This window comes from Strongylocentrotus purpuratus, unplaced genomic scaffold (genome assembly GCF_000002235.5).
Source record: "Strongylocentrotus purpuratus isolate Spur 01 unplaced genomic scaffold, Spur_5.0 spur5_scaffold_17, whole genome shotgun sequence".
Classification (NCBI taxonomy): Eukaryota; Metazoa; Echinodermata; class Echinoidea; order Camarodonta; family Strongylocentrotidae; genus Strongylocentrotus; species Strongylocentrotus purpuratus.
This window is the reverse complement of record NW_022145602.1, coordinates 29,248,857-29,270,842: the sequence shown is the minus strand read 5'-3', so window position 1 is coordinate 29,270,842 and position 21,986 is coordinate 29,248,857. Positions and strand designations below refer to the sequence as shown.

General features: G+C 38.5%; 1 protein-coding gene across 1 annotated transcript; it reads left to right on the top strand.

Moving 5' to 3' along the window:
- Positions 1-3,087: 3,087 nt before the first annotated feature.
- LOC100889865 lies at positions 3,088-20,560 on the top strand. Its single transcript, XM_030988354.1, has 12 exons — positions 3,088-3,440; positions 9,337-9,569; positions 9,938-10,061; positions 10,723-10,817; positions 11,604-11,796; positions 12,270-12,379; positions 15,616-15,835; positions 16,114-16,346; positions 18,007-18,130; positions 18,950-19,044; positions 19,558-19,750; positions 20,337-20,560. Exons 1-12 carry the CDS (start codon positions 3,257-3,259, stop codon positions 20,447-20,449), a joined length of 1,917 nt encoding a protein of 638 aa, XP_030844214.1. The 5' UTR covers positions 3,088-3,256; the 3' UTR covers positions 20,450-20,560.
- Positions 20,561-21,986: the final 1,426 nt, after the last annotated feature.

The window sequence follows — 21,986 nt, the reverse complement described above, 5'->3', positions numbered from 1 at the left end:
GTTAAAAAAAGATTACACAATATCATCGAGAAAAAAAATATGGAACAAACCTATATTTCCACAAACAAATAATGACAAATATTATACACAAAACGAAAAGTAATCACAGAATAATGATCGAGTTTCGAGAATATTTCGAGACGTTATTAAACTCTGGTTAGCATTTCAACGAGGCGCCGTCTCACATTACGCTCACATTGCTGATCAAACTACAATGACATCCTACCGGGTACCCCTATAATACATGGGTGGAGATAAGCAATTTAATACCTTGGGTACGGTAATACGTGTCATGCCGCGATCGAACCCATGACCTTCGCATCTCCAGTCAAGTGTTAAACCACGTGACTACCGTGACTACGAGACCTCTTCTGGCAAAATAATTTGTCTTTCGATTCCATGGAGTTAGTACCTACCACACATGTCAATATCGTTTATGGGCTATCATATTACAGACACATAGTTTACCCCTGCATCTAGTAAGAAGCTATTGAATACAACCCTGGAATTACCTGATGTGGGCGTGTGTGAGAGTGTATATTTGTGTGTGAGAGTGAGCAAAGTGGGTGACGTGATTGAGGGGAGTATTTTGTTGTCGGGCCAATATTGTTTCGCCATAGGGAACATATCTCTCTGTCTTTCAAATGGTTTGGGATGGCAAAGAAACTTTTAATTCTTAAAGCCATCTGGCCGATTCGAACAACTATAAGCCTAGTCTAGTTCTGGACCATTTTGTTGATTTTTTTTTATTCGCCAACTATAAGCGTTAAGCCGAGTGATGGCGCGATCCCGAGAACCGCTCCGATAATTCTCGGGATCGCGCCGTCACTAAGAATGGCGCCATCACTCGGTTTAAATTGGGAGTCCACTCCAAAAATAAATCACTTTTAATAGAAGCAAACAAAATCAGACAAACCAATCAAAAAAAGATTGAGAAAAATCGGATAACTAATAAGAAAGTAATGGATTTTGAATGACATGAACAACTTTGAAAACCACTAGACAAATTGGAAACTCACTCGTGATTCTCTGACGTCATGTCCTCATTATCTACTAACTGTTTTCTTTAAATTGATGATATAAATTTCCAATTCCCCCCTGAGAATTTTTTTTCTCCTCACCAGCATCCAAGTTCAATTGATAGTAATATGTTTTCGTGTGGATGCACTAATATAGAGTAATTTGTTTCCAGTCAAATCATGAAAAATGTGAATTTTGATTAACTATTTATATAAAAATCAATAATTATGAATAGACAATATCCAGAAAATAGTATCAATTCTTCAAAGTTCATAACAGAATTTGGGAAATGTCATGCACGCAATATGATAAAAAATATAACCCGGGCAAAAGCTTGGGGAAATCAAGTTTTGGGGGATAAAAATGGAAATTAATGGAATTAAACTATATAAAGCAATTGATAAGTAGTGAGGACATGGCGTCACAAACTGATAACTGAAGTGGCAATTTATGTAGTCAAATTCATTGTTTCATAGTTTTACATACTTTCTCAAAAATTCATAACTTTCTTATTAGTTATCCGATTTTGCTCAAACTTTTTTTGATTACTTTGTCGGATTTGTCTGGTTCTCGGAACGTAAGTTATTTTTGGAGTGGACTTGTACTAGTAGGCGAATAAAAAAATCCATTAAAGGATCCACAACTAGACTACCATAAGCTTGGCACATTGGCATCTTGAATTGTCAGAATGTATACCGCTGGCGCGGCGCACGCTTCCGATCAAATCTAAATGTTTTGCTCGAAATAACTGAAACAAAAATCGCTCGCCAAAATGAGTGATTGAAATTCGCCCGTGATATTTGGCAGTTTTAACCTTTGATCTATTTACAACATGCTATAACTTTTGAAAATTGGAGTGGATTTGGCCTTTATATAGAAACATATTATGAGCTATATATACATGTGGGTATCTTTTTGTTTTAATTAGGTTATTCTCATCGTTATTATCGTTGCTAATGATTACTACCATCAACACTGCTATTTACATTACTATCATCACGTAGCACAATCCACTGACCGGCAGCAATTCTTGTCGTGATTAGCTATTAGCAAGCCGCAAAGTATACCACGTATATGATAACGTGATAAGTTGTGTCTATTTTTGTCAAGTAAACACCTAAAATTAACTGACCGTGTCTAATTCTGGCCCACTCTAATCTGCTGAAGATACCTCCAAATAACGTCAATATTGCTTTTGAGTTAGAATGACTTTGTCTAACCGTTGAAGAACTGAAACAAACAATAAAACCACCATTAACCTGAAGAGGGCTAAAACTGAAGTAGGACCCGGGTAAGATGGACAAAAGACCCACTTGAAAGGAATGAACTGATAAGGCGAGGGTTATTCGGCCAGATATTGGTCAAGTTGGCTTTTTATACTTCTTTGTGAATTTAGAAGCACGGAGACCGGAAACGATTACCTTTACAGTCTATTTCATTAAGATCACTTTAGTGAGTCAAATTAGCAATATATTCTTGCTTTTGAAAATACGAAATAAGAGCTATAAAACTATAGGATAGCAAGATCTATTCTGATATTTTCAATACCTGTCTAGGGCTGCTGCCCACCTCCTCTGTGCCCCCCCCCCTCTTCACCCCGTTTCGTACGCTAGTATGGACAACTATATTCTCCTGGACTTTTGATCGGCTGGTGACCAAATATGGGTGCAAAGGTTTTTCTAATTTCTTTCTAAGTTTCTTTCATTCCGTCTCTTTTAACTTACAATGTATTTTAAATTGTTGTCATACTTGGGCACAATATGCAATTTCGGGTAGGTCTTACCGGTTGACTGAGTATTTACACCATCGAACTTGTTATGTAATGGTAAACAAGATTGTTGTTATCAGCATTAGTCTTTGTATTCAGGCAGATACGTTACTGCTTTGATAACTGCCTCTGAATAGATTGAGTTCCAACCATTTGGCCTGCGACCACATTAAAAGTACGGAAATTTGATTGAAAATAGAATCAAAATGATCGTCAGAGGCTTCAAATCCTCCACTCCGTAGCTGTTTTCAGTCGTAAAACGTGCAAGGTTGGTCTTTGAAAAGTAGACTACCCGCTTATTATGCGACGTTCGATGTTTATTCGCGGTATCTCGTTAGAGGGTTAGCCTTAAAAAATTACATACCACAACAGGTGATGCCATTTTACTGCCGAAACACCACTCGGGAAAGAACATATCGCACGATTATTCTGTAATTTAGTATATAGAACTGTAGTAGGTATCAGAAAATGGCGGCAACGGATAGCAGCAAAGCATCGACTGCGGAAGGTGGGGCGATTGACGTCTTCAATCAGACGCACGAATACAAGGGCGTAACCCTATCTGCTATGCAGCAACCAGCAATATACGAGGCACTACAGAACTGGGAAACAAGGCCCGATGATGTGTATATTGTTACCTATCCAAAATCTGGTAAGAATATTCAAGATGTCTTCATTTTATAATTACCAAAATTACTATAGCCTAGCCTAATCAGTGTAGGAAGTCCTACAAGTAAAATGACCTCACCATTAGTTGGGAGACGAAAGGGGGGCCGGGGTGGGGCAGAAAGGGATGTCGTAGCTTAATAATAAAATTGATGATAATAATAATAATAATAAATAATAATAACAACAATAATTGGATTTGTTAAACACCTTTCCGGAGGTCACAATGCGCTGTCCCTTAAAACAGTCGACGGATAAATTAAGAATAATAGAGAGTGGTTTGTCCTCACCCACTGAGAACCTAAGGCCCCCAAAACATGTTTAGCGTACGCATTTTTTTATATTTCATATTTTTTCAAACCGCTCGATAAATTTTCCCTGACGGTCGGGCTATTTTTCACAATGGGGCCGCCGGCACTTTTTTCGTGTGTGGTTTAAATCAGATATTTAAAAAAAAATGATAGTACACACTAAGAAAAATGGTGCAAGTATGCACCTTTAGGGGTGCAAACTGGTACAACAATAGCAGCACCTTTAGGGGTTAAATCCTGCACCCTTTTTAAAGGTGCAATCCTGTACCCTTCAAAAGGGTGCCAGATTGAACCTTTTAGGGGAAATAGTACCCTTTATGGTTCATTCCTGCACCTTTAGGGGTGCAAACTGATGCAACACTAGCAGCACCTTAATGGGTTCAATCCTGCACCCTTTAGGAGGGCGCCAGATTGCACCGTCAATGGTTCAATCCTGCTCCATTAGGGGTGCAAACCGATGCAATAGCAGCACCTTTAGGGGTTCAATCCTGCACCCTTTAAAACGTGCAATCCTGCACCAATCATCGAGGAATGGTGGTAAAATTTGCTCGTACACAAATATATATTAAACATGCATGATGTTTCTTGGTTAGTAATCATATAATCAATATATCTATTGCTTAAACGTAAGTGTAATTGTAACATGATCAGACAAAATAATCTATTGGTTAATGATTGCCAAAGGAAAATACAAATCACAAAATTGATGTGCATTGTCACAATTTGCTCAACAAATCATGATAAAGGTATTTTTATGTAAACACGTGGAAAGTAATAATGAATATGCATGCATATGCAAACTTTTATTTTGCACCCTTTTTCGGTCGATAGGGTTCATTTTTGTGGGAAGGGTGCAAAATCTTATATTGCACCCTTTTTTGAACCCCTTTTCCTTCAATGGGGTTCATTTTTATGTAAAGGGTGCAAACTCTTATTTTGCACCCTTTTTCTCAGAGTGTAAAAATAAGCTTCACTTAAAAAAAATAAAAGGGAGCGGCCCCAAAAAAGGAAGTAGGCGGGGCTGCTAAAGATGACTTTAAAAAAACAATGAACTTATTGCATTAGCATTGCATGTTTTCATATGATAGCACATTACAACCCTTCTTTTCATCGTGTTGCTAGGGAATTTCCGACATAGCAACTTCTGAAATATAATTGAATTTTGTGAGTGGGCACTGTATAAAAACACGCAATGCTATATTGTGAACAGATGGTCAGTTGATTGGAAAGGACATATTCTACTAATGTCTTTTGTTCATCTAGCTGACTGATGAATGACTGGCATGATGTCACAAAAATAATTTGCTTTGGAGAGTTTTCTGTTTAGGGGTGGAGTTTAGCAGGTAGAACAAAAGTAACAAAATATAAAAATACATGACATAATGGAACATCAAAAAGTCAAAAGATATGGGATGTACTAAATATTACAGATCAACAAAAGTCAACATGAATTTGCAATTTAGTAACCTTTTAACGCCTCACAAATCTTGTGAATTACATGTCTCATCACTATCAATAGTATTATTATCACTATTATTATTAGTAGTTGAAGTAGTAGCAGTAGGTGGATTATTACTATTATTAGTATCATTATTGTCATATTTATCATTATTCAAGTTACTATTATTATTCATTGTAATAGGTAGTTATGGATTTATGATTTTAAACACTGCTACTGAAAAATGTGCTTGTTAAAGCAGCTTAGCTGGTGGTTTGTTTATATTTTTGTTATCTTCTTGATTTGAGGGTCAACGATTAACAATGGTGGTATATCACAATCTTACCACGATAGCATTGCTTGTTTAAAGTTACTTTGTAACCCGATTTTAACTATAGCTTCCGACCGCGAACCTTTCCCCTAGAAATCCGGCCAATGACATGTATTAGACCATGGACTTTGTAGTGGGTCCATTATTTGACCAATTAAAACAAATTTGTAGTTTTTCGTCGTACATTGTCACCTATTCAATTGGGCAAACATTTGGAGTGGACTTTAAAAGATTATCATTATCATTATCATTATTATTCCAAATGAGGTGTACAGGGTGTCCCTGGAAAAAAGGAAACCAAAGTTTAGGAATGTAATCAATAAATCAATTGTTTTCATTAATGCATACATAATTACAAAGCTCACGCTCTCTACTTCCACAAAACAACAAGTTATGATCAACGAATCATGCATGAATGATTTCAGAGAGTCCGAAAACCACGTGTCCGAAATATTGAAGCACATGTCTGTTTCGTTTGGTTTAAAGCTGATACTCTAAGACGATCCCAAATACTGAGATAATTACATAAATAGAAAGCTTTTAACCCCCATAATAACACCAAATGGTGTCCACCCGACAAAACAAGTTTAGAATAATGAATTTATTCGAGTAAACTCTACCAAAATATCTAAGTCTGAAACCCGGAAGTGCACGTAGAGTCGGGCCTCTATCCGTGACGTCACGAACGGGAGTCGTGGGCTAAGTAAGAGTGAATGGCAGTGATATCCCTACGTAAATGCTATCCTGTCAGAGCTTAGATTTGTTGTTGTTAAGGAGTATATTTGATGGATTTTCTGTTTTCATTTGAATGAAGAATAACGAAGCAACATTTTCCAGTCGCTGATTTGTTTTTATATCCTCATATTCACCTATTTGGTAGAGATTTAAGACGAGTTTACAGCTTAGGAATTAAAGTTAAATCGTGCACGTATGAATAGGCGGATGCATTATATTGTCATCAGATAAGGTACAGGAGCAGTTTTGTAAAACGAATAGGTCTAGAACTATGATAGTACTTATCATAGATGTGTGTGACTGCCTCAAAAAAGGATACAGTACCAGTTAAACATTTTTATGTTGTAAAATATCAAACTTGAACGAGATCATGCAAGCGCGCTTCCTCTATAATATTTTGGCGAGTGACGCGGCTCTTGCATGAACGTTCGTGAAGCGAGCAGAATCGGGAGGTAAGACCAAGCCGCTGCTCTAGGCGCTGCTTGCTTGTGATGGAACGTACGTGCGCTAGTTATATGTTTATCGGCAATTGCAAGAGAATGAAAGCGACGTTGCCAGCTAAGAAAAACAACTAACAAAGACTTGCTCCTGACTACCGGTGTCAGAATTGGTAGATGAAGGATCTTCAGGGCCAAGGAAGGCGAAAGACATGGGGAAAAAGGAAGAAGAAACCATCGGGAGATCGCTGTAGTGTATGGTAATGAACTGTGCATGGGTAGACAGCTACTGTTCACTCCGTGCCTGGGCCGATTTCAACACCAAAACAAAAATTACATGGTGAAAATATCGACTAATAGCACATCGTTGGCATGTATATGTCATAATTTTTAAAAGGGGAATTGACATTAATACTATGAAGTACTAGAGGAAGGTAAAGAATTGTACATAGAATTATAATTTATTAGACTTTTCAGCCTTTGAAACAAAAATATGCAGAAAATCGTATCACTCTGCACATGTTTGCTATGGAACATCCGGGTACGTGAATATACTCTTTCCCGGACGTGAGGTCATAAATAATAGACCAGCGCCGTGACTGATTTTCTGTGCAAAGAGAGGCGGATATTTTCGACATTTCAATTGAGGATTTCGAGTAGACAGAATTTTTTTGTGATATACTAAGTAATTGAAAAACTTAAAAATAACATATACTTGACGTAGGTAACAAATTAAGGGACATTTATTTGCTTAGAGTATCAACTTTAATTTAAATGGCCGGGCCTAAGTCTTCATGGTGGTAGTAACAAGAAGGCGCTTAGTTAAGGGACATTGATCTGGCGGCCTACCCCCCCCCCCACGCAGTGTTATTTAGGGTACGCATATGCGTGTTCCCAGCACCCCCCCCTTCAGTATAAGTCCGGTGTGTAAAGTCAATATGGGTAGATCATTTTGTTACGAGCCGGAGATTTTGGGAACACGCGTGCGGTCCCTGCGTTCCCGGAGTGTGGGGGGGGGGGGGGGCTGCCTAGGAGGATATTATGGGGATCAAGGGGCATGAACATCATGATCATGATGCTCATACCCTTGCGAGTTACCTTATATTTACTTTTAAGTTTTAATTCTATATTTTTTTGTTGTATTACTGGGGGTAGTCTTCGACAAATCATTTTGTATTTGTACTACCCTTCCACATTTGCTGATTTTGTTTTCCTTTTTAAAACATGCATTGCTCCAACTGGAGTTGTTTTATATATGATGTACATGTTCTGTTTATTGTATTGTATGTATGTACTTTATTTTATGTAGCTCCCTATGTTTTGCATTTGTGGAGAAATAAATTGAACTTGAACTTGAACTTTAATTGTCAGCCAATAATGGCTTTTCAATTGTGTCGACGAGAAAGCAGTATACATCAAGAGCGCGTGTTTACTCAGGTAGTCCACACACCTTGGTCACTCCCTTTAAAATTATTTCGATTTCAGTCAACGCCCGCTCGCGGCACTAGTTGACATGAGGACGCCGACATGAAATGTATTCGTCATGAATATGCATATTTCTCCCGCGCGTGCCACTTTAAATGAAGCTAAAATCCCGTACCAGCACAGCTTACCAGGGAGGTGAAAGACAAGGAGTTGAATCAAGCTGCTCCCCTCTGACCACATGCTCCAAGCCGCCGAAAATGTACGCGCTACTCCGCAACTGTTGACCAGGTGGTGATATAAAAGAGCGCATTAAATATCCGAATTTAGAATTCCTACATTAGAAAATGGTATCTCAACAAATGTTCGCAATACCTTTCAATAATTTCTCATCAATTGTTGAATGTGTATGGAATTGAACAATCGAACACAAACTTTTGTAGTTCCATACTTTTTTCCAATTGCAAAAATACCAAAAGCACCCTAAAGCATGCATTAGCAAACTTAAAGTTGTCAAAGATCGTAAATCATGGATTATTAAATATCGGGACATTAAAACATTCGAAAATAGTTTTAAAAAAGTTAATAATCTACACTGACATTTTGCCGGTAATTTCATAAATGTGAAACTGGTGCCTGGCCTACGAGATTCCCCGCAATGGAATGTTACGCATCCCATTCTTACGCTCTACAACTCACGCATGTGTTTGAATAAATTACACGAGTCTCGACTCCTTCTCTATCACCTCCCTGAGCTAACTAGGTATCATAACTAGAGAACGGCGTTCTAGGTTGAGGTGAGCGTCAAAATCACTATGAACATGACCGACAAAGAAAGCGGACAAAATATACAGTTCCTCAGGTACACAAAGGAACATCCCTTCACTGCTATTATGTAAAAATGTGTTGAACAGGTGTCACATGCATATTCACCTTTTTACATAATAGCAGTAAAGGGATGTTCCTTTGTCTAACTGAGGGACTGTATATTTTGTCCGCTTTCTTTGTCATGTTCATAGTGAATCGAGGTAGACACGCTTTTCGATTTGGTAGTGGACATGGCGGCATATGCTGATCGTCAGAATGACGCCACAATGTCGCAGTTTACTAAGTCGACTTGAAATTTGAAAAGCCCTCGTGTGAATTTGGCATTACTGAATTTTTTTTAAAACTATGTATTCTCTCATTTTTTTATTGCAAACATGTAGGGACGCATTGGATCTTCGAGATCGTTTCCCTCATAATGAACGACGTCCAAATCGAGAAGATTGACCGAACCCATATGGTCTTCGCTTTGGATCTCGCCTTGACCCACAACGTCGACGGCCTCGCAACGGTCACGCCGGGTCATGAGGCGATGACCAAGTGGGAATCACCTCGTGTCATGGCCTCTCACCTCCTGGAAGAGTTTGCTCCAGAACAGATCAAGAAGAAATCAAAGGTACATTATTAAATAACGGAAACCCCTGCCAAATATTAACGCTTTCATATAGTTATCGTCATCGTAACAAAGCTCTTGTTAATTTACAGTAAAATATGCTAAGTCCCGTGCAAGTAAACACCAAGCTAGTAAGGTTATATGATGTGAGAACCTACAGGGGTTGCATCATTCTGATAGAGGGTATTGCAGCCTCCTTGAAGTGGGTTATTCGTCATCTGCAAAAAAGACGCATTGTGGACTGGATGTTGTCAACAAAATGTTACGTTTTTCTTTTGTGACTGTCTTGTATATTTTTTTCTTCTTCGTATTTCTATCGAATTCATTTGTGTGAATTAAAAAATATTAGTTTGTCCTACTTCTCTGACCAGGTCATCTATTTTTCACGGAACCCGAAGGATGTATCCGTTTCGTATTTCAAGTTTGTGGGTCCCGCCCTCCCCGTTGAAATGGAAGGATGGAAAGGATTTGTACCCTACTTTCTCTCTGACAAAAGTAAGTACAACAAAAATCGTCTGATGGCTGCAAACGCACAAACATACAGGATCGGGTAAACTGGGTCATAAGTATATATTCACACCATGTGGAAACGCTTCCCTCTCCTTAAACTTCCATGAATTAGAGTTTTTAACAGGACAGCCAATCACCGATATCGTGGCTCCGCTTCCGATGATATAAAGGGAAAACTGCGCTTCTGTCGGCTTTATATCCTCAACATTTTATTAAAGCCCGGCCCCGATCACTATAAGATCTGAGTACGAGCCGAAGTTGAAACATTTGCAAAAGCGTTACATGTGAAAATCCAAACTTGTAAAGACTAAACGTTGAAGGATCTGCATGGTCAAAGGATTGGTTAAACCTCAACTACATTGGATTACAAGCTTCATTAACAGAGGGAAAGCTAAATCGACTCAAAATCGTAATGACGTCATAGACCAGTAGAGCGATTGTATATGATTAAAGCCGGCTTGTGATTAGAAGGCTTAAATGCACTATGATTCTGATTGTTAGAAATAATATCATTATTTAAAACCTAAATCAGGAAGAAGTTGTTTGATTGATCATTTATCATGATCAGTGTTAACTATCATTATAAGTAATACTACTATTATTATGTGAGAACACTGAACCATCTTTTGGCGTTTTTCTGTTTCAGTGTTTGGTGGAAGTTGGTTCCGTCATGTCAAAGGTTGGTTCGCTCGCAAAGATGATCCTAACCTCCTCCTCTGTCAATACGAAGACTTCCATAAGGTAAGAAATTTGGTACGAGAGTATAACATCCTCTTTTGTAAATATGAAGACTTCCATACGGTGAGAAATTCGGTACGAGAGTATAGATTATAGATCCAATAATCCTCTTTTGTAAATACGGAGGCTTCTATAAGGTAAGAACTTTGGTACGGGAGTATAAATTATTGATGCTAACATCCTCTTTTGTGAATACGAAGACTTCCATAAGGTAAGAAATTTGGTACGAGATTATGAATGCAAAATGAGTGATATTTTACCAGGGTAGCCACATCAAGAGGCACGATGGCTTCGTGGTGGAGCAGTGTCTCGTAATCGGGAGGTGTCGGGTTTGAAACCAAGTCGTTGCACTAGTGTCCTCTGGTAAGGCATTAATCCCAATTTCCAAGTTTCTCGTAGAGAACTCAAGGCCGGTAACAGTTATATTATATCAAACCCGTTGTTATTTCATTTCCCATGATATATATTATGTGGTACATTTATAATATTTGTGTGTCAAATAAAGAGTTATACAATTAAAGAAGACGTGATCAATGAACCAGTGCAGTTATTTATATTTTTTGAAGACACCATTAGAGGTATGGAATTAGCATACAGGGCAATTGAGTAGTGAGCACTACTTTTTTCCCTTCATTTTGCCCCCCCCCCCCGAAAATTGAAAAAAGTGCCGGCCAATATTTCGGGGGGAGGGGAAAGAAAGCACTCCAAAAAAAAAAATCATTTCGCCCCCTAACCCCCTCCCGTAGATCCGCCCCTGCACTGATATAGATTTTGATGTATTCGTAACAGGATCTGAAAGGCAGCATCAAACGAGTGGCAGATTTTCTGGAGCGCTCTCTATCAGATGAACAGCTGGATAAGATTGTCGAGCTGACCGAAATGAAAGGCATGCAGAAAACCTACCAACAAATCGAAGACAAAATGGGAGACACGGGCAAGTCAATCACAAGACTCTTTGGACAGCTGCCCTACCTCAGGAAAGGTAAAACTCGATGAACTTGAATTGTTTGTACTTCTCACTTGCTGTAAACGAAACATAATGTTTGATCTCTCAAGCCTCTCAGAGTAAAAAAAAAAAGTTGATAAAAAGTTCACAGAAGCGACAGTCCACAAAATCGACAATTTCCTAATTGTACGTTCAATTTTTTTAGAATGACATATAATCACCACGCTTCAATATCATTTTTATATACGACCTATGCCAAATTTAGGAATTTGGAAATCATAAACCACAAAAGAACGCTACAAATATATGATTTTCTGGGACTCCACACATGCTTAAACAAAAGCCTTAAACAACTTTGCTTATTTTTAGTATCAATCCTCTTCGTATCATATTCCTACGATGACATTTAAAAATCGCCTACGTGTAAAGACAGTAAGAACGATCAACACTTATCTTAAATTTTAAAATAACTAAACTTTTTTATTTAATATTTCATCAATCTTTTGCAGGAAAAGTTGGCAGTTGGAAGGACAATTTCACCGTGGCTGAGAATGAATATTTTGATAAGGTCTACACACATGAAATGGACGGCAGCGGTATCGAATTCGAGTTTGAGTTGTAATAATACCTTTCATTTTTGTCTGTTGCTTTGTTTCATTAGGCTTATTGTAAGTTTTTTTTTTCTACGCATAGTCGTTGGTTCAGAATGGAATTCTGCACACGTGAATATTATTTCAGGTCCTATTTAAAAAAGTAAACCCGGGAGTAAACCATCCTTTTTAAATAAGTCAATGTGTTTCTCAATGATGAATAAAGAATCGACAAATATTATTCGGCAAAATTTAAACAAGTACACAAAGTATTTTATAAGATGCGTTGCATAGCTAAACTGCAAATTGTAAAATAATGTATCTTACCATTATATCTGTATATTTTCCTCACTCCATTATAGAATCGTGTTGACATATTTTGACTTTTTAGTTACTTATTTTATCTGAGCTATATTGCCATTTATAACTTAGCTAAACATGTATAAGCCTACTTAAACTAAACATACCAAACTTGGAGTCCCAGTTCGAACATTGTCGCTTTGCTAATTAATTTTTTACTTTTCAGGTAACACCATTTTAGCGTCTGTTAAATATTTGCGCAAATTGTATTTTTTGGTGTGGTTTGTCTAGTTAAAAATGGTATTATATTAAAAAGACCTAAAGGGATTTCTTGTTTTTCTTTTGCTATGAGATAAATGTGTATATTTTACTTGACTAACCGTATAATTTGTTTATAGTCTTTGAACGCATAATGTCGCTTTAAGATAAATAGTGAATGCTTCTCAAATGCATTATGCCATACGTTTTCATGGGTGCATAATCAAAAGGATATTCTAAATAAATATACTTGTTTTCTACATGAAGTATCGAGATTTGTTTTGAAAGACTTTATTTTACACATAATAACCTTGTGTACAGGCATCGACTTTCCCAGATATAGTTTGTTTTTAAGTTCCTTTACATGGATCATGTCGAGAAATTCATGGGCGCGACGATCGGCTGTGGAAATATGTGAGTGCGTACGTGTGTGTGCGCGTGTTGTGTTTGAATGTTGGGGTATGGGAGGTTTTTTTTATGTGTGTTAGAGAGGGTGTTATCGTTGGTTCTTGTGGGAGAGGGGGGAGACACGGCAAAGATCAAGAAAGACACCTTTTTAATGACTTTCATGACAAACGGATATGAAATGAAGAATAAGATAGAATGGCGAAAGAGCGGATAAAATCAAATGTTATGATTATTGAGAACAACTAGCGGATTGTTCGTTATTTCAAAACACATATTCCTCATACCATCGATACCAGGGCTCCATAATTCCGAAAATTAAATATGGTGTGTTTGTCCAACGATTATAAATTCATAACTCCTTCGTATGTCCCAAAATTATTTTTGTTAAAGAGTCTTTTTCTTTTCCGAAAGTATAAACCTGTACAATGTTGTTTCTATTGTTCTTTTCAGAATTAAAACCCGAAATCATTTTCGAAGATATGAACGCATTTTCATTAAAGAAATGGAAATTTCGGAATAACGAGCCTTCTGAAAACGACTTGTAACCTTGGGTTTGTCGTAGAAGTGGTGGTGGGGTTTGTTGGACTGACCATCAGGTTTGGTCTCTGGGTCAAAGTACAACATCACTAGCAAATATGATGGCCCCTATAATGACTATCTTCATTGAATTATCGATTATCAACGGGTGGAACTAGGCAACGTGAAACCTCAAAACCCATTGGACAAATATACTTTATCAAAGAGAATGTTTGTGTTTCATTTCAACGACGTACATATGTCGTGGTCGAGTGGATATGTCCGGACTGTCGATCACAAGGTCCGCGGTTCGAGTCCCACCGCGGCATTAATGTCCTTTGGCAAGGCATTGATATACATTTGCCGCACTCATCCCAGGTGATGTAAATTGGGACCTGACATGAACTTATTCCTTGTTGAAACGCTAGAGCGCAGTAATGGCCGCCTTGCTAAAGCCAGGGTCATAATTGGGGCAGCGCCAGGAGCGTCTCGACGTGGCGGACATGTGCGCTATTTAAATGTCACCATTATCTTAAACCTGTTGTACGAGAACAAAATCACATTGAAATATATTCGAAATATGTCCAACTTATGTAAGATGACCTAGAAGAGAGGATTTATACACAAAGTACATATAGATACACGTTGTAAACATGCACAATGGGAATGAAGAAAATGATGATGATGATGATGATAATGATGCTGTCACTACTAATACTACTACTACTACTACTACTACTACTACTACTACTACTACTACTACTAATACTACTACTACTACTGCTACTACTACTACTATTACTACTACTACTACTACTTATACTACTACTAGTACTACTACTACTACTAGTTATAATAATAATAATAATGATACTAATATACATATTATCATGACGATCATGATGATGATACTTATGTTACTACTACTATTAATAATAATTATACGAATAATGAAACTAATTATGATAATATAAACATGAGTAATAATAACAATAAAAAGGAGGAGAAGAAGGAGAAGGCAAAGAAGAACAAGAAAATAAAGAAGAAAATAAGGAAGAAGAATTGTATCTACTTGTTTAGCGCACATGCCATCACATCATGACCTTAAACTGGCAATCTAACACTATTACTCTTTCGGGAGGAAAATATGCTGTTTAATATTCGTATTACTTGACCACCGCGAAATGTCTTCAACATTGATTAAACGAGTTGATGTTCCCGAAAATTTTAATTTACGCGATAACATGTGTGGACATATTTAATTCATGAATTATTTTAAATAGGAACCAAGCAACATTTACAGTCTGTTTCAGAGCCAGAAGGACAATAACTTTGAATTATTGTATATGGGTTTACGCCCCTCTGGCTATAAACATATTACAGAAGTGACTGTGGTTAAATTTACTCAACAAATAATCTTAAGGTTAAACACGGTATTTCACATTTCTAAATGAATCTAACCACAAATAATATGACGTGTAGAAAACAGTAATGATTATAATGTAGTGATAATAAAGTTGTTAAGATAAACATAAACAATAAATATCAAGGAGTAAATATGCTATCTAAACGTTAATCAATCCTTATTCTCTCTGGACTTTAGACTTTTCGAATGAAAGGTCGAACAATGTGCCACCTCTAAACAAAGAGAGGGTTAACGGACAGTGTCGGTGCCAGTTGCAGTCGGCTTCAATCGACAACCTTGCATATCCTAGATCATTCTATCAGCTGGGATACGATCAATCTTAACTTATCTAAAACAATATTCAAGAAAACATTTTAGGTAGATCAAGAGAACGATTACAAAAATATGGATACTGCCGAAGCGTCACAGACGACTACAAACACGACCAATGAGTTAGTGACGATCGACATCCTGTCAAAAAGTTACCAGTATAAAGGAGTCACGTTACCAGCCATGCGTGTACCTGACATCCTGGAATCATTGAAGGACTGGCAAACGAGACCCGATGATGTCTTGGTTGTTACCTATCCAAAGTCAGGTAGGTGACCTCTCATCTTAATTATTTTGGTTTAGGTTTGTGTGTTCCAAGTTGTGTTTAAACGCTAAGAAACATTAGTAGATAGGGTTTTTACAAATGATTATGGTTGTTGTTGTTATCATTATTATTATACGTGGCTTAATTCGACCCCGGTTTTTGGTTCAACAAGCATACACCTTACCGAATGGTTCTATTCGCCTTCTCATTTTTTTTTCCATTTATGTGAATGATTTATTCAAACTTCCCCCCTCCCGCTCTCTCTGGTAAACACTGCCCAGGTACGCATTGGATTTGGGAGATCGTTTCCCTCATCATGCACGACGCCGACGTCGAGAAGATTGATCGCACACACCTGCTATACGCTCTCGACGTAATCATGTCCAATACCGTCGATGGTCTTTCGACGGTCTTACCGGGCTACCAGGCGATGTCGAAGTGGGAATCACCCCGCGTCATGGCCAGTCATATTCTAGAAGAGTTTGTCCCAGAACAGATCAAGAAGAAATCAAAGGTACATTATTAAATAACAGAAACCTCTGCCAAATACAAACGCTTTCATGAAGTTATGAACATCGTAATATTACCTTTTTTCGTGGAATTTCTTGTTCAGTTTTTAAAAATAAACCAATCTTTTGAAGTAGTGTAAGGGTCGAATGTATAAAAGTTAGCCTACATTAACTGGTTAAAGAGTATAACGAAAATGGTTAACGAGTATAACCAAACTACGCTCGGTGCCTAGGCGGTCGCCGCCCGGGCACCGACCCGATTGAGCGTTCGCCGTCGAGCAATTTATGTCTAAAATCGAAGCCGCTAGATCGAAAGCTGCCGAGCGGTCGCTACCCGGTCGCCGGCCGGGCGTCGCTGGGAGATCAGTCGGTCACTGGCTGACGAGTTCAAAATCGGTCGGCAGCCTTTGACCTAGCGGCTTCGATTGTTGACCTAAAGTGACTCTCACACTCTGCCGTGTAGGCCTACCGTGTTCCACCGTGCGCGAAAATGTCTGCGGACGGTGAAGAACGGCGAGGGCACATGGTTCGTTATCAAAGCGGGCAACACGTTAATAGGGCGTTGGCGCTTATTTACACCCGGTGGGACCCGGCGAAAGTTTTGGGCATGTTCAAAACTTTGGCCGGCTGGCACCGGCCGCAAGTAAGCGGCAAGAGGACGGTGTTGAACGGTATGAGGACGGTATGAATACGTTATGAAAACGGTCACACTGTATGAACACGTTCACATAACCCGTTACAGAACGGTGATGAAAAATGGAGAGCGGACTGACCGTTGCCGTTCAAATCGGGGTATTTATGGCAGTCGTGTCATGACGTCAGCAGTCCGGGGACTCGCTCACAGGACGCTCCGAGCGGTGAGGGGACGCTAAGTGACTGGTAGGTGGCTGTTACAAACCCGGTGCACACGTTCGAGACCCAGTATGGGCCCGGTATGGAAACGGCAAAATTTTTCAACAAAAGTGAATCTGGGCGGTGAAGACGGTAGAAGCACGTTCAACACCCGGTATGCGCCCGGTGAGAACGGTCAGAAGATGGCAACGAAACGGTGAAAAGATTAATTTTATGATTTTTTTTTTTTGCGGCCGGGGACAAGTTCGCTCAAAACCCAACTTTCTGGACTCGTTTTTGTTGCGACTTGTTTTTTTAATAGCCCGGCAGGTGGACGGTAGGCCTACACGGCAGAGTGTGAGAGCTCCATAAGTCGCGCGACGGCGAACGCTCGACTTAGGTCGGCGCTCGGGCTGCGACCGCCCGGCATTGAGCGTACCGAGCGTTATTTGGTGCCCGACCGATTTTCTTTAAAATCAGCCGGTGGCTGGTTAGAGACCGCCCGGGAATCGGTGAGTCATCGGTCGGTCACTGCCTGCGCGCCGCCCGGAGAATCTCCCCGATTTCGCAAATCGACATGGCACCGCCCAGGCATCGCTGGTGCTCTACAGCCTGCTCGACTTCTCTAAAAGTCGTTGGGCGATGCCTTAATTCCAGCGGCGACCGAGCAGGTTACAAATCGGTCGGTCGCCGCTCTGAGTTGTGACCATAGCTTAAGACATCCTTTTTGTTATACTTCCTTCTATATCTGTCCTATGATTTCTTAAGTCATCCCCTTCTCTCGAATTCATTTACATGAATGGAAATATCATTGTTTCCTACTTCTCTGACCAGGTCATCTATTTTTCACGGAACCCGAAGGATGTATCCGTTTCGTATTTCAAGTTCGCGGGTCCCGCCCTCCCCCCTGAAATGGAAAGATTGGAAGAATTTGTACCCTTTTTTCTCTCTGACAAAAGTAAGTACAACATGCTGACTCCAAAAACACAAACACACAGGATCGCGTCAACTGGGTTATAATTATGCTACTAATTGTGTGGGAAGTCCTCCCTCCCCTTAAACGCTAATAAATTAGAGTTTTGTAAGGGACTGTCAATCACCGATATCTTGGCTCCCATTGGCTCCCATTGGCTATCTTGGATAACCACCTGTCAGTGACCACGCAGGGAGGTCTTAATATCCTGGCTAAATTAGTACAGATAGGCTTTAAACTCTCATGAATTTAGGGTTTTTGAACGAACTGCCAGCCACCGATATCGTAGCTTCGCTTCTGTTGATTCAAGAGGAAAACTGCGCTTTTGTCAACTCTATATCGTCAACACTTTATTAAAGCCCACCGCTCACTATACGATATGACTACGATCTGATTTAGGAATAATTAGCAATTATAGCGTTTAATGTGAAAATCCAAACTTGTAAACACTTTACGAATAACGATCTGCATGGTCAAAGGATTTATTAAAAAAAAACTCAATTTCTATAGATGACAAGGTTCATTAACGGAGGGAAAGCTAAATCTACTCAGAATCGTAGTGACGTCAGACCGGTATTGCGATTGTCTACGATACAAAGCCGACTTGTCTTTTCTTGTGACTAGAATTAGGCTTAAATGCACTTCAATTCTGGTTGTGAGGATTAATGTCAAATAAAGAACCGAAATCAGGAAGAAGTTGGTTGATTGATCATGCATCATGATCATTGTTAACTATCATTATTAGTACTGCTGCTATCATTATGTGAGTACTCTGAACCATCTTTTGGCGTTTTTCTGTTTCAGTGTTTGGTGGAAGTTGGTTCCGTCACGTCAAAGGTTGGTTCGCTCGCAAAGATGATCCTAACCTCCTGCTCTGTAAATACGAAGACTTCCATAAGGTAAGAAATTTGGTACGATATTATGAATGAAAAATGAGTGATATTTTACCAGGGTAGCCACATCAAAAGGCACGATGGCTCCGTGGTGGAGCAGAGTCTTGCTGTCGGAAGGTGACCAGCAGACCTCGACAGCTATTGAAACTACACAGTTTAATCAAAAGGTGTCTTGCTGTCATATAAGGAATTATACAAGTGCAGTTAATTATAATTTTTTGAAGACACCAGCAGAGTTATGGAAAAAGCGTACAGGGCAAATGAGTAGTGAGCATTACATTTTTTTTCTTTATTAAGTGCCGACCAATATTTCGGGGTGAGGGGGTAGAAAGCACCCCCCCCCCCAAAAAAAAAAAAAAAAAAAAAAAAAAAAGTTGCCCTCGACATTAAAAAAAGAAGAAATGTTTCCTTTTTTTGTCAAACAAAGGGGGGGGGAGGGGGGGGGGCTGTTTAAACCCCCTTACCTCCCTCCCGTAGATCCGCCCCTGCACTGAATCGATTTTCATGTATTCGTAACAGGATTTGAAAGGCAGCATCAAACGAGTGGCAAATTTCCTGGAGCGCCCTCTATCAGATGAACAGCTGGATAAGATTGTCGAGCTGACCGAAATGAAAGGCATGCAAAAAACCTACCAACAAATCGAAGACAAAATGGGAGACACGGGCAAGTCAATCACAAGACTCTTTGGACAGCTGCCCTACCTCAGGAAAGGTAAAACTCGATGAACTTGAATTGTTTTGTACTTCTCACTTGTTTTCCCTTTGAGTGACATAGATATTACGAAAATATGAATGAAAGTATGAATCTCACATCCCGATAGACGGACAATCTGAATACTAAACATTTAACCTTGATAATCTATACTTTTTAGGGTTAACGATTTTTGTTTGGATCTCTCATGCCTTTTAGTTTTACGCAGCGTAAATAAAAGTTGACGGAAGCGACAGTCCACAAAATCAACAATTGCCTAATTGTACGTGCAATTTTCAAAAATGACATATAAAGATCACGCTTCACTATTATTTAATTTACGACCTACGCCAAACTTGCGAATTTGGAAATCATAAACCATAAAAAAAAACGCTACAAATATATGATTTTCTGGGACTCCACACATTCTTAAACAAAAGCCTTTAAACAACTTTATTTATATTTAGTATCAATCCTCTTCGTATCATATTCCTACGATAACATTTAAAAATCACCTACGTGTTAAGACAGTAAGAATGACCAACACTTATTTTAAATTTTAAAAGAACTCAACTTTTTAATGTAATATTTCATCAATCTTTTGCAGGAAAGGTTGGCAGTTGGAAGGACAATTTCACTGTGGCTGAGAATGAATATTTTGATAAGGTCTACAAACATGAGATGGACGGGAGCGGTATCGAATTCGAGTTTGAGTTGTAATAATACCTTTCACTTTTGTCTGCTGCTTTGTTTCATTAGGCTTATTGTAAGTTTGTGTTTTTTTCTACGCATAGTCGTTGGTTCAGAATGGAATTCTGCACACGTGAATATTATTTCAGGTCGTATTCAAAATAGTAAACCCGGGAGTAAACCATCCTTTTTAAATAAGTCAGTGTGTTTCTCAATGAGACCAAAGAATCGAAAAGTATTATTTGGCAAAATTTAAACAAGTACACAAAGTATTTTTATAAGATGCGTTGCATAGCTAAACTGCAAATTGTAAAAGTATGTATCTCACCATTATATCTGTATATTTTCCTCACTCCATTATAGAATCGGGTTGACATATTTTGACTTTTTAGTTACTTATTTCATCTGAGCTATATGTCCAGTTATAAGTGAGCTAAACATGTATAGGTCTACTTAAACTAAACATACCAAACATGGAGCCCCAGTTCGAAAATTTTCAGTTTGCTAATTATCTTCTAAATGTTCACGTAACACTCTTTTAGCGTCTGTTAAATATTGGCGCACATGGTATTTTCTTTTGAGGTTTGTCCAGTTAAGAATTGTATTTTTCAATTACTTTTGTTTTTGTTTTATTTTGCTTTACTTTGTCTAGGGCCATTATATTCAAAAGACCTGAACGAATTTTTTGTTTTCTTCTTTTTGCTATGAGATAAATGTGTATATTTTACTTGACTAACCGTATAATATGTTTATAGTCTTTGAATGCATAATGTCGCTTTAAGATAAATAGTGAATGCTTCACAAATACATTATGCCATACGTTTTCATAGGTGCATAATCAAAATGATATTCTAAATAAATATACTTGTTTTCTACATGAAGTATCGAGATTTGTTTTGAAAGACTTTATTTTACACATAATAACTTTGTGTACAGGCATCGACTTTCCCAGATATAGTTTTTTTTTAATTCCTTTACATGGATCATGTCGAGAAATTCATGGGCGCGATGATCGGCGGTGGAAATATGTGAGTGCGTACGTGTGTGTGCGCGTGTTGTGTTTGAATGTTGGGGTATGGGAGGGGTATTTTATGTGTGTTAGAGAGGGTGTTATCGTTGGTTCTTGTGGGAGAGGGGGGAGACACGGCAAAGATCAAGAAAGACACCTTTTTAATGACTTTCATGACAAACGGATATGAAATGAAGAATAAGATAGAATGGCGAAAGAGCGGATAAAATCAAACATTATGATTATTGATTCTAGCGGATTGTTCATTATTTCAAAACACATATTCCCCATACCATCGATACCAGGGCTCCATAATTCCGAAAATTGAATATGGGGCGTTTGTCCAACGATTATAAATTTATAACTCCTTCGTATGTCCCAAAATTATTTTTGTTAAAGAGTCTTTTTCTTTTCCGAAAGTATAAACCTGTACAATGTTGTTTCTAATGTCCTTTTCAGAATCAAAACCATATTTCATTTTCGAAGATATAAAAGCTATTTTATTTAAAGAAATCGAAACTCATGAATATTAAAAAACGACTTGGAACCTGGGGTTTG